Source organism: Brachionichthys hirsutus, chromosome 9, assembly GCF_040956055.1.
Source record: "Brachionichthys hirsutus isolate HB-005 chromosome 9, CSIRO-AGI_Bhir_v1, whole genome shotgun sequence".
Classification (NCBI taxonomy): domain Eukaryota; kingdom Metazoa; phylum Chordata; class Actinopteri; order Lophiiformes; family Brachionichthyidae; genus Brachionichthys; species Brachionichthys hirsutus.
The window spans coordinates 2669131-2683054 of NC_090905.1; the positions used below are offsets into that span (position 1 = coordinate 2669131).

Here is a 13924-nt window from a genome sequence, read left to right on the forward strand (position 1 = left end):
TTAAAAGCTATTTTCATTATTAAACATCATCAAAGGGATTTTATGTGAATCATCTGTTTTAATTTTAATTAAATAGTATATAATTTATAACCAAAAAAAACTCAAACGCCATGAAGACAAAATATATATTTAACATTTTATTAACATTGTTTAATTACTTTATATATTCAGAATATAATAGAAAAAAAGTGCTTCATCTATTAAATATTATTTCTTGATTGTATTCCTTTTAAAAATCAAATTTTTTCACTGTGTTTAAGGCAAAACCCCGTTAAGATTTATATTTATAATAAGGATCCAATATAATTAGCCGCTATTTACTGAAGAAAGGAAATTGATTTATATTTAGACGGCAAACACCTTCTTTCTTTCAGTAATAGATTTAATGCACATTTTTGTGAAATCTTAATGATTAAAAAAATGGAAATTACTAATTTTCTTACCGTTATATTGAAAAAATATATCATAAATGCTTACTTTATTTTTCTTATTTTGCAAAAAAAAACATTTTTACAGAGCAGGTGAAAAGGGGGAGTCGCGGAGCGTTTCTCTCAGGGTTGAAATAAAACTAAAATGGTATTTTAGATGTTAAAACAAACAGGTGTGAAGCGCGTGTGACCATTTATCCCGATAATATCAAACAGTGTGATCGCTTTTTAAGCCCTACTCGTGCTTGTTTTCCCCGATAATGATCGCTGACTGGAGGTCACCGCGGAGGCACCTATTAATTTACCATTACATCATTGCTCGTGTCGGTTTACAGGTTCCACGGCTTGGCCCCGGCCACGATGAAGGTAACAGTTTCACAGTTGTGTCTGGCTAATCACTTTCACACAAACAGCAAATGGCGATCGGGCTCGACTAGAGTGTGTGCGTGTGTGTTTGAGAGTGTGTGTGCGCGTGTTTGTGGGGGGCTATATTTATCCGATCCCCATGAGAAAAAGAAAGGAGCCTCGCTGCTTCAATGTTCTCTTTCGACACCGGAGAAGGTGCTTGTGACGCAGGAGTCTCCTCTAATGTCACCGTGGCATCTCATTCATGACTATTATATCGAGATGATTATTATCATAGTCATCATAAAGGTTATTATTAAGTATAAGACGCTGGGTCGTCTACAAAACTATGTCTTTATTATTATTATTAAAGCTATAGAACGCATGGACATTTAAATGTTTGTCACATCAACCTCATATTATTTCATTCGGGTTTTCTGTTGATTGTTCCTCTGATTTAAAAACTTTATTCGGCTATTATAATAATAAAAAAACCAAAAGGGAATATACATATTTTATTTTAGTCTCTGAAACGACGTCTCGATCATCATATCAGTCATTTTATCTTTCTCCTAATTCCGATTCTTAATGTGTGATCTAAAGAGACTTAATATTCACATATTCCAGTTTTATAGATGCCGTGAAGGCACCACCAGAGGTCACTTTCAGGGCACGGGCAGACGATATTAGATATCATTTTGATTTAGGGGGGGGGGGGGGATTAATGTGAGGTGTTATAAAATGTAGTTTTACTTTTTGTATTTTTTTTGGGGGGGGGGGGGGGGGGATTAACCACAAATTCCGTTAAAAAAAATTAAATCAAATAATTCCAAAAGCAGCTAGTTGTCAGTTCGTGGCTGGAAAAAGGCGCTTCTGTATTCTATAAATCGACGTGATGTCTCTGAGTCAGGATGCACCGACGATTCCCAGGGAACAGAGAGGAGATTCAACCCACTAGGGGGCGCTAAGTGACACCCCTGGTTGTTCACCAGGAATACTGTGTGTGAAAGATAAATGTTTAGTGAGCCAATTTAAGATTCTGCGCTCTTATTTTAATCTGAATAAATCTCAACCAAACAATGGACAATCAGACTAGAATTAATATTTGTTTATCTTTTTTTTTAATACATGTATAGGCGACATGAATATAGACATTTTTTTCATCCGTATATGGTCGAATGACTGCAGCACATCCAAAGCATCGTGATCAGAGGGAAGGGAGGTATATTAATGTATTTCTGCAACAACATATCATCTTTGTAATACAGTAATATTTCCTAAAATCGATAAAACAAAATAGAGCTTTCAACCTTTCTTTTAATGAAACTTTATGAATCTGACCCACACAAAAGCCTATAGAGGAATAAAATATCCTGAATTGGAAGAGTTTCAAATCAGTCAATGCCGTTTGGAGAGACTGATCTCAATGGAATTCTATGGCTCAAACTTTTGCATTGTGACTCTAGTACATTTTATTAATTCAGCCATCCTGAAAGTCAAACTCATGTTTCAACGCAAGTCACACTGTTCCTGGAACATTTGAGTATATCACAAGATTTTCCTCAAAAGACCATGCATGTCTAATTGTCAATGTTGCCTTTAAATACCATTTCATTGCCCATTCAGTGTTCCTATTTCCTGGACATTTTAAATTGACATTGATGAGAGCCTCATGTCTAAATTCAAAAATAACATATATGTTTTTGTCATGGTTTATATACTGAATGGGATCAGTGCCTAGTTTCTCGCCTGTACATTCAACACTCAGCCCATGCTGGATTTTAAACATCAAGATGAGGACATTGTTTTAGAAAGAAGTTAATGTTTTACCCTTGACATTTGAGTCAGAGATGGCTTATAGGAAGGAGGCTGGATTTCTTTAAATGCACACTGTGAACACTGCAGGGCTTCCAAACGATGTGTCGATGTTGCAACCGAGATTCTACCTGCTCTGCAGAAGGAATGCATGGACATCGGTGTTTAAATTAGATAACCTGCATGAGGATGAATTCTATTTATGAAATGAAAAAGTGTGTTTTATCATCCGATGTGTGACAGAAACACAGACATTTTAAATTAGACTTACTTTAGCTAACTTGAATGCATATAACATGCTACAGTGGCATTGGCAAGCAAAGCCCTTTAATAACTAGGTCATCTCCCACCACAAGATACCCTTCTCCTGGGTGGAGATCACAGACAGTAAATGTAGTTACAGCAGTTCCTGAATATTTAAAAAGGCGTAGAGATGAAGCAATAAATGATAAAGTAAAGCTGGCGTGGCCAGACATTAATAACTAATGGGTGCCAGTGAGTTATAGGCTGCTGCCATTGTAATGAAAGTGTCATTGCAAATCAGCAGTTGTTCGTGGTTATTATTATTTATGCATAATTGATGCCACAACCACAAGGAACGTGTCTCACCTAGTAATTCCCAGCACCTTGGCAACAAAGATGATGGTGTCAACAGAAGAAAAGGTCACCGAGGAGAATATGGCCCCTGGGCTGAGATTTACATTGAGGGGGAGGGGGGGGGGGGGGGGGGCAAGGACAGACTCGCATCGTATAACCATGGTCGCATCATGTAGCAAAGGTTACAGCAAACGAGTTTTAAGCAAGAAAGCCATTCCACGCATGTAGTGGTTTATGCATCATGGTAAATTACCATAATGTGTAAAAATTATAGGGAGGGATGCAAGGATTCAATCACGACCTGATTTACAGAAGAAGAAAAATATTTTATATTAGGGTGAAAAGTAAAATATTATTATTTTATATAACAGCTTTCTGATTTTAAATATGTTTAATATGTTTATTTAAATCCATAAATCCTATTTAAATGTAGATTTTTTTTAATACACAGTGGTTCTAATTGCATGGACTGTATTTTACCTAAATTTATACTGAAATCATGTCAGACAGATCCAAAGCCTTGATATAATAATAATAATAATTATTATAAAATTCACTCCCTTTCATCATTTAGGCTAATAATTTAGAAATCGTTTGTAAATGTTTACATTATATATTATTGCCCATGCACATTTTCTGCCAGGCAAATGCTATTTTTCAAGCATTAAACTCAACACGCTGGTCTGGAAGAGAGGAAGATCCATCTTTAGGGTTGAAGCAGGAAGTAAAGGAACAACGAGAGGAAACAATGTTGCAGCAGAATCATGGAGCCCTTTGAACCGTTTCCACTCCGGTGGAAACAAAGTAACCAAATGAGGTTTCACACTCACATGTTGCATTCACTTACAGTGGGAGACTACGGTACCTTAAAAGGAATATTGTAACTATCGCCAATAACGCTGTTATAGACACGTGTTGAATAATCACACCATCATTTTTATCTTAGGAAAAAGTCCCACGAAGACTATTATCAGATTTGTGTGTTGCTAACCACGTCATAAAGAATTGTTTATGTAAATTACATTTTTCTCAGTGTGTTCCAGAACGCCTCTTCCGTCGCTGAGTCGCGTCGGTGTGAAAGTGTCCAATGAGAAGACGCAACGAGGCGCTGTTGGATGACGTATACAGGAAGTGTAAACAGATTCCAGCAGCGTCTCGTGGAAAGCCTTTAAGCTGCTGTTTCTTCGTGATATTTCTCCCAATAATTTTGCCTGTAGTTATGCAAACGTGGAGTCTCGTTTCACTTTGTGTGCTGCTCGCTATTGTTGTGCGATGGAGCGTTTCGTTAAACGCATATTCCGGTAGGAACTTCGCGAAGCCATTCGGCTCATTCACCATGTGTGCAGCTTATTTGCTTTTCTATAAGCTATTTGTTTTGCATTTGTTACACATACGCCCGGGTATTGCTATTAGCGGTTAGCACCGGTCTGTGAAGTCGAACGTCAGCGTTTGATTTCTTGTCTTTCCTTGCTCTTCTGCTCCAGGGGCGGGGAAAGCTCCCATATTTGGAGACTATGAAGCCCAGAGGCACTGGCAGGAAGTGACCTACAACCTTCCTGTACAGGAATGGTCAGTCTGCACCTTCCTGTGTCTCCTCAGGCCATGTTTTAATGTATATGTATGGCTGCATTAATATATACATGCCAGGATGAATCACATAACCACGCTATCGCAGCTGTAGGATAAAGATCCATAATAGCACCCCAAAAAAGCTACAAAGTGGAAAATACTCAATTTCTCCTGCGTATTTCAGCACTGTTGATGTGCAAAGCTCCCTGCGGGATATCTCCATTAACTAATTTCTGCATTCCTTCTATGATAATTTGTTTGCTTCGGATTAAACGTGGAATACCCGTCTTCTTGCAGGTACTTTAACTCCACTGAGAACGACTTGAATTACTGGGGTCTCGACTACCCGCCTCTGACTGCCTACCACAGCCTGATCTGTGCTTACATGTAAAGTATTTAACATCAAATATAAATAGAAAATGCGCCGCGCCTTTATAGTTTTATATATAGCGTAATTTGAATTGATGATTTGTCACCTTGCAGCCAGAAGATCTTGGGTTATAATTCTGTCTGGTTGTAGAAAATTTATTGTTTTTTTTCTTCTTCTTTTTTTTTGTTGATGATGATGATGATGATGAATATATTTATTAGATAGAATGTTAGAGTACAAGTACAGTCACACAGTAGCATGTATTACAGTACAAATAACGTCAAACATCCTGTCTAAGAGGAGCATTTCAAAAAAGCCCTTGCGGGCTTGTTTCCGTTGAAAGTTGAAATGAAATGAAAGTTGAAATGAAATGATCTTCTCTCTGATTCTGGATCTCTAATTTCCTGCAGAGCTAAAATAATAAACCCGGAATGGGTGGAACTTCACAAATCTAGAGGTTATGAAAGTCCAGCGCACAAGTTATTCATGAGAACTACAGGTGCAGTAAACATAAAAAAATAAAGTGTGAAAACCTCCATGATCCATATCTGCTTCAAGCTTTCTTGGAATATTTAATATGCTGTGATATATTTATTCTTTTTCAGTCCTGGTGGCAGATTTATTGATATACATCCCAGCTGTTGTTCTTTACTCTTTATACCTGATTGATGGATCCTCGAAAAAAAAGGTAGCAAAATTGCCTCGTATACCTGACGTCTAAAACTTTATGAAACTAAACTCACAGTCTAAAGTTTAGACTGTGAGTTCATCCTTATTTGAACTAATTGCAACACTGCTCATCCAAACAGGGGAATTAAGAAGTCATTACTGCAAAATAATATGGTTACATTTTCCAGCAAAAGCACAATCAATTAACGGGAATATTTTTGCAATATTTAACTGTGTCTTTATGATCAGGTAGTACAAGGTTTGTAAATGCAGGACTATGCTAGAAAGCTAACCGACTTTGTTTAAGTAACGCTAATGCGTACTTTTCTTTTATTCAGGTTTCCACTCTGTTCTGCTTCCTTTTATATCCGGGGATAATCCTCATTGATTACGGACATTTCCAGTATCCTTTCTGTACAGGTGCACATCAAAAGTTTAGTCATTGTAATGCCATGTGTGTATATATATAACTGCAGTATTGGCCTTAACCCTGTCAGGTACAATGGAGTGAGCCTGGGTTTTGCCCTGTGGGGGGTTCTGGCTCTCGGTCTGGGTTGGGACGCACCGGGCGCCGTGGCCTTTTGTCTGGCTCTCAGCTACAAACAGATGGAGCTGTACCACGCCCTGCCCTTCTTCTGCTACCTGCTGGGGAAGTGTGTCAAACTGGGCCTGATGGGGCGAGGGTGAGCCTGTTTAAATCTCTAGCCCCACAGATATCACGTACACAATGTAGATATTATTAACAGATATCTGTATCAGAAGGATGATCAGTGATCCACAGAATTGATCAAGGAATTAATAAAATCATACTATCTCAGAGTAAATAAAGATCATGACTCGTGTGTCCATAAAGCAGCCGCTGAAGTAAATCTGATGAACAGAAATCAAGAGGATTTATTTCTGTGTCTATGAAGTCATGACTATTCAGCAGCATTTTAAGCTGAGTGCTCAAAGCACATATGTAATATCAGCCAATAAGAGAGCAGTGTCCTCAGGAGAGGCTCAGAATGACTGAGGTAATCAGATTGGCTGCTTTCACTGGTGTGTCCAGTGTCTGTTTGTCTAGTAACAATGTACCAAGGGCATTGAGTGGCAAATGGAGAGCTGGATTAGAGAGCGCCGTGGGGCAGATATGTCCAGATGACACTCTCGCCATGCCCAAACTCCTCAGCTATGCTGTGTGTGCAACTTAACCAGCAGCTTTACGGTTACAGCTGACGAGACAGGCTGACCTACACCGAAGACTTTCAGCTGATGCGTGGCTTTCACTGCATTCCCCCGCACAAGGGTCAAATCCCAAAATGACTACATGCAGACAGCGTGCGCAAATGGTTTGATAAATACCAGTAGCTGTATCCACACGTCTGCTAATGCTAACACTGGCATTTCTAAAGATTGGTATGGTTTTTAGGAATTCTTTTCATTATTATTTGTGTTGCATCTGCACCCCGTGTCTAAGTCGATGAAGCTGGTCTCTCTGTGACCCCCCCTGCCCTCCTCCCCTGTAGGTTTTTCCTGCTGGTGCGAATCGCTACAACTGTGTTGCTGACTTTTGCCCTCTGCTGGCTGCCCTTCCTGTTTGACCCCAGCCAGCTCCAGCAGGTGGTCAGGAGGATCTTTCCCGTGGCTCGTGGTCTCTTTGAGGTACAGTAGAGTCTCTTGAAGCAACCGACTGCACTGCAGGCTTTTGTTTGCATTTTTGGAATGCCTAGGTTTTCTTACACCCACATTTTATCCGGTTATCCTGTGGTCAACCTGAGTAAAAAAAAAAAAAAGAACAATTTATAAAAACACCGGTGGTGAAAAAATACTTGAAAGATTCCAGCTGGCGGTGTTGAAAGCTGTCATGGGAGGGCCTGAGTCTGTGACTGACAGTTCAGGCAAAGGTCTGCAGCTCCCGTTCCTGAAACCCTGTATCCCCTCTCTCCCATCCGGAACACCAAGGTGGCCCCCACCGCCAGGTCTTATGGACGTGACAAGTAATTGAAAATTCTGCCGCGGGAGCACATGGCGGTGTGGTCTGTGGCAGTATTTGTTCGACGATATGATGCAAACATAATACACAGGCTGTGAGAGATGCTATTACCCCCCCCCACACCCCCCACCCCCAGCACCAGAGGCTGCCAGGGCGGCTCGTCATGAACTAATTGTGAAATTGTGTACGTAAGCAGAAGCTTTGGACAAGGCGACGGGGATGAGAAGGGGTGGGGGTGGGGGGGGGGGGTTGTAAGTTTACCCACCAAGCTGCATTCTGGGGTCTCGCGTTGCTGCCTGCTAACAAAAAATGGCAGCAAATGCTTCTCCCCTGTCGAATTCCATTCAGGCTTACAGGTGAAGGCTACATTTTACCAACCCCCCTGCCCCCCCCCCCCCCCCCCACACTTGTTCATGTTCATGTTGTCTTCAGGCGGCATCCAGAAACATTCCCGTAGAGGTTATTTGGAGCAGAGAGGAAAGAGACAGGGCTGAGACGGAAACGGTACTGGACGGCCCAGTACAGCCGACTGGGTCGCCATTAAAGTCCACACAGCTGTGTCACGAGCAGCTGTGGTTCCGAGGAGGAGGAGGAGCAGCCAGAAATAGTTTTTCTAGAGAGGGCCCGCGTACTGAAACCATCCACAGTGGAATCACGGCGCTGATCTAGGCATGCGGTCTCTGTGTTGCGTCGTATCACGGCGGCGGCACACCTCCTCGTCCGGACCTCACAGCAGCGCTCTCCTCATCGCTGACAAATCACACACTCGCGTGTAACGCATCTTCCATATCATTCACAAACCTAAAGATCAGGCTATTTAGAAATATATATATGACAAAAAAAAAAAAGTTTAGAGCAGAAAACTGTCTTTTTGTGCTTAAAATACTGCATTCGGTCGTTTAACCTATTCAGATCCCGTATTTTCAGTACTGCTCTGGTCAGTCTGGAACATGCTTGGTCTGATAGGCGAGCACATTTATGATGCCGGGAACTCCTTGGGAAATAAAGACTTATAGCCATGCCACAAGGCATGTGTTGAGTTTTATAAATTTGTTCATGTCTGTGTGGCTAGGACAAGGTGGCCAATGCATGGTGCAGCTTGAACACCCTGATTAAGATCAAATCCATCCTGTCCAGTGACTCGCAGCTCTACCTCAGGTAATCCCTCCGTCTGCCTGACGGCTTGTCACCGTCTTTCCCTTCAGTCGTCCCTTCGTCTCCTCCCGTATCTTCTCTTCTGGCTGTCTTTCTTCGTCTGCTTACCTCGTGGCTCTCGATTTTAATTCCTCCGATTTCTTGGTAGTGCGGAACTTGCTCAAAGGCACGGAGACGGTTCCGGGTTTAAAAAACACGACGATGACCTCGGGGGAACATCTTGTGAGGATCTTTGGAGCGGAATATCGCGGCTATCTTTAGAGATGCGGTTGCAAGCTATGAGAATTGTGTCGCGCACCTGACTGTCGTTTTGAAAGCGTGGGCCGTGTGTTCAATAAACACTTAAATGTCTTTATCTCCTATTTGAGTTTGCATTCCGGGAAGTCTATTTAACATTCTGCCCCATCACAGAAGGGAGGAAGAAGAAAACGATCCGTGCAGCAGTTGTGTCATGGCGGGGCCTGCTTAAATAACCCAGGGCTCTAAATTTAGCAGTCGTATGTTCACGGCGTGGACAAGTTTCTGCCGCACTGCTAAGTCCTGGGATCAAGCTGGACTTCTTTGACTGTAGTGTATTTCAAACAAATGAAAAACACTCTGTCTTTTTGGCACCGGCAGCAGATTGCTAAACGCTCCGATGCGGGTGTAACTGCGTACGTTAAACGAATCGGCTGTGAAAAGTGATCCGTGTTGTTCCGGACTGCAAAGACCCTAACCCTAAACACAACACAGGCGGAACACGTTGCGTTCGTAAATACCCAGTTACTGAACCTGTGCTAGCGCTATCTGTCTTCCTCTGTCGCTGCTGTACTGCTGTCTGTGTCGTAGTGCAAACACTTTGTTGCCCTCACGCCTCCAACTAATTCACCAGACGACCTCTCGGCACGTTCACACGTTCACGTCGTCACTCTCTTCTGGTGCCCCCCCCCCCCCTCCCGACCGACGTGATGATTGTTCGCATTTACCGTAAAAACAAGATCATCTCGTGCCTCTGGTGGGAAACAAACGCTGCCTTTTTATTTTCTTACTTACTGCTTCGTGTTACTGCTTTGACACGGAGCCATGTCTGCACAGCAAAATCGCCTGAAATCACGATAAAATCAAATGATTATTCATGTTCACTCCAAATCGATCGATTGATACCCTGCATCCCTTTTAGGTTCACTTCTTTCTTTCTTTTTCTGTAATCATCCAGTGGGAGTTTTCATCCTGAATATATTTTCCCTTTGTTTCGTGAGTTAATCCGGCCGGCCCGTTGTTGTTTTCCAGCATTGTTTGCACTCTCCTCGCGGTCACGCCTTCCTCTGTCAGACTCCTGATGAAGCCGACCTTCTGGCAGTTTAAACTGGCCTTGGTAAGCAGCATCAAAACCACTATTTCACCATCCTGTCTTAATGTTTTACGCTTCTACTGCTGCTTTGGCTCAGTTGGGTATTTTCATTTTATAACAAATAAAACCGGATATCTTTCATGCCCAATCTAGATCAATTCCTCTCTTGGATTTTTCCTCTTCTCCTACCACGTCCACGAGAAGTCCATCCTCTTGGCTGCTCTGTAAGTACGGAGGTAATAACAGTAATGCCCTGAGCTTTTGCCCCAGTGGGGGTCCGTATGTCACTTTTTCTCCTTTCATAGGAGCAGTCTAGTTCATTTCTTCCTGTAAAATACTATTTAATGGCTTATTTAGTGGCGAGTATTGACCTGTGATCTGCTTTAGGCCTGCCTGCCTCCTGCTGAATGATCTCCCCTTCATGTGCATTTGGTTCCTTCTCATCTCCTGCTTCAGGTAAGCGTTTGTAGGAGGAAACACTATCACTACTATTCTTTAATTACTTACATGGGAAGTACAGGGAAAGGCTGCACGCCGACAGGAGACACAGAATCTCTGCTCACTTTCCAGCAGTGTGCGTTCAGTTGCCTTTCAAAGCGTGCAGTGGCTATTGAAAATAAACTTTATTGAGCATAACATGCAAAACATGGACAAGACACCGAACAGAACGTTGTGCAGGTCTGATCTGCAACTGCAGGAAGCGTGAAGTGGGGGCTATTGCTGCCAAGAGAGGGTCACCCTGTTGCTAAGTCCAAGGCTTCACTTATTTTCTGTTTGGTGTCTTGTCAACGTTTTGCATGTTATGCTCAATAAACTATGAGAACATGTGATTGTTTGAGTGGTATTTGTTCAAGCACACACTCTGTTTGTTTAGTCTTGTGATTCACGTGATGATGACCAGTTAGTGCAGAAATCTCAGGCGCTGTATTTTAGCAGATTCTCGAGCCTTTCAACAGCAGCTGTGCTCGTTCTGTTCTATTATAGCTAATGCTAAAAAGATTCATCTACGTGTTCTTTTCCAGCAGGGTCGTGCTAATTAGCTGAGTCAGCTCATTGGCTTTTTTTTTTTGCATCTAGCAATGTTAAAGGAAGTTATATATAAAAAAAAAAGATTCTTGGATCCACCTCTTTATGACCAACCATCCCACCGATTTATGAAAATCCAAGATGTAGTTTTTGTGTAATTCTGTAATTTTCGTCTCCGTGGTTCGAATCATGGTTTCTCTTTCTTTTTCTCCGTCTTTTCGTGTAATTGTTAAGTCAGATGTGAGGCAGCCACAATCCAGAGAAAGCTCTGAAGGCCCGGGTCCAGCCGAGGACCATGAATGGAAACGTGTTGGGTCTAACTTTCACCAGCTGTTGTTAAATTCTTCCGGCAGCACTAATTGTTGTGGATGTGATTTAGTATGAGGGTATCTGGGGATTACATGGCATAGTCAGCATGCCTGCCGTCTAAGTGTGCCTTGTGTGGGGACAGCAGGTCATTCTGTAGCTGCTTCCTGGTACAGTCCAACTTCACATTATGTGCAACCTTTTGTGGGGCGCCGCCGTTAAAAAAAAAAGAAACGGCCTCTTTTGTTTGCGTCATTTGCTGAATGCGTGCTTAACCGCTGCAATTATGGGAGGACAGGCTGCAGCCAGTCTGTTTAAATTGACAAAGTATGTATTTCCAAATGGTTAAACATTTATCTGCTGAATGGGGCTTTTTTTTTGTCGGAGACAGAATGAAGGGTTTGTCATGAGCGGATAGGTTTTTACAAGCCTGGGTGACACGCGATTTACTGTGAGTCAACTGTTGTTCTTGTCCATGCCCCTTTGCTAAACTAAGATAAGCTCTGTATTAATGTCAGCCCCCCCCCCCCACACACACACAGAGGGCTGGCGACTTGTGGGTAAAAGCAGCGTAGTTTAGCTGAGTCTTTTTGTTGTTTTCCACAGCAAACATGATACTGAAGTAAAAAAAAAAAAAAGAAATCCCACCATCATGCTGTCTGTAAAAGCTGTATCAATGCCGAATAATCCATGTAAAAAGTGGAAAACGTCATTTCTTTGATCACTTTGAATGAATTATCCTGTTTTATACAAAGAGATGAGACAAAGTGCTTGGACTGTAATCTGTAATTACACGGCTGTTCTCGTTTCTCTGTGCAGCATGGTGCCCCTGCTGATCAAGGACGGTCTGCTGCTGCCCTACGCTGTGAGCTCGGTTGCCTTCCTCTTCCTCGCCGTCTATTTGCTGTCTGCACTGGAGCACTGCTCAGAGGAAGACCTGAGATTGGAAGCCTACCGCAAACTGCATTCCTGCCTACCCAAACTGGACCTGGCCTGGATCGTGAGATGGAAGGTCAGTGCGGTCTGAGAGCTGAGAAGCCAACCGCTGATTTGTGATCTGTGTTACGGCCACGGTCACGTTTGGCTGTAAGGAAAATCAGGATTTTAGATTTAAGATACTTTTGTTTTGCACAATGGTTTCAATGTCTTCATCTCTGCAGGACGTGAAAGATGCATTCATAACAACATTAAATCGTATAGCGACTCTATTGATGCGATTGCACGTTTATCTCGGTCACGTTCCGCTGGTCAGACGGCAAAGTTCTCCCACAGGAAGTGGGAGCTTTGTGTCCTTACAGCTGCATCTCTGATTGGCTGCCATAGATTAAAGGTCATGTGGATTATTAAGGCGGCTGTGGGAGGCGACGTTGCGCTTCATTGTCTCGGATTCCATTGACGCAGACCGCACATACACACTTAATGCAACTTAGCTATGCGTGGAATCATTTAGAATAGCAAAACGACTCTAAAGTCATGAGTTTTTGTTTGTGAAGACACAGAGTGGTCCCGTTTCTGACCTTTCAAGCAGTGACTTCCTCTTTGAACGAAGTTCACGGTTTGCCCTCGTAAACATGGTGGATGTACTGCTGATGCATTTGTAATATGAAGGGCGCCGATGGCAGGACCACCGGGCGGTCCGCACTTTAAAAATGGCACCGGACCCAAACTTGCGGCCGTGTGAGACGATCTATCCATCTGTGTAAATAAGATCATGTGCCGCTGAAATCTGTGTTAGCTGTCTAGGGATGGAAGCCGTCGCCAACCAAAGAATGATTTGTCGCTTATTTAAGTTTCCACAGCGTCTGAAGTGGCAGCGCTGCCCCCCCACCCCCACCCCGAGCAACAGGGGCACCGGTAGGGTGTCAGAGATTAAGAGGCGGTGTCTTTTTATAGCGCGTGTCATTAACACAGGTTTTGCCTAGATATTTATTTACACAAGCAGAATAAATAGCGAGCCCCGATGGGCGTGGTCAGGTTTCATGGGCGGTGGGGGGGGCGTTTCTTGTCTTTATTGCACCTCTGAAATAACCAATTTGATGAAAGTCACCCAGTGAACCATTCATTAGTTGCACTTTAAATTTAAGGGTAACAGTTTGTATATCTAACACTAAATAAATCCATGCCCAACACTGTCTCTGTTCTAGTTCTACGTCAGTGTAGCGGCCATGGCTGGTCTAAGCATCGTGAGCGCCGCCCTGCTGCCCCCACCGCATCTACCAGACCTGTTTCCCGTGTTGGTGTCCGCTGCTGCCTTCCTCCACTTCTTGGGGATATTTTTATATTTCAACATCGTCCAGTTCAGCTCTCCACCCAGAAGAAAGACCAAGAAGAACAACTGA

At 42.7% G+C, this 13924-nt stretch overlaps 1 protein-coding gene across 1 annotated transcript; it reads left to right on the forward strand.

Moving 5' to 3' along the window:
* The first annotated feature begins 4404 nt into the window (after positions 1–4404).
* Positions 4405–13924, forward strand: alg6 (ALG6 alpha-1,3-glucosyltransferase). Its single transcript, XM_068743832.1, has 14 exons — positions 4405–4486; positions 4670–4754; positions 5052–5141; positions 5535–5623; positions 5730–5812; positions 6132–6196; positions 6291–6476; positions 7302–7437; positions 8841–8926; positions 10193–10277; positions 10407–10477; positions 10641–10709; positions 12405–12597; positions 13730–13924. Exons 1-14 carry the CDS (start codon positions 4405–4407, stop codon positions 13922–13924), a joined length of 1515 nt encoding a protein of 504 aa, XP_068599933.1.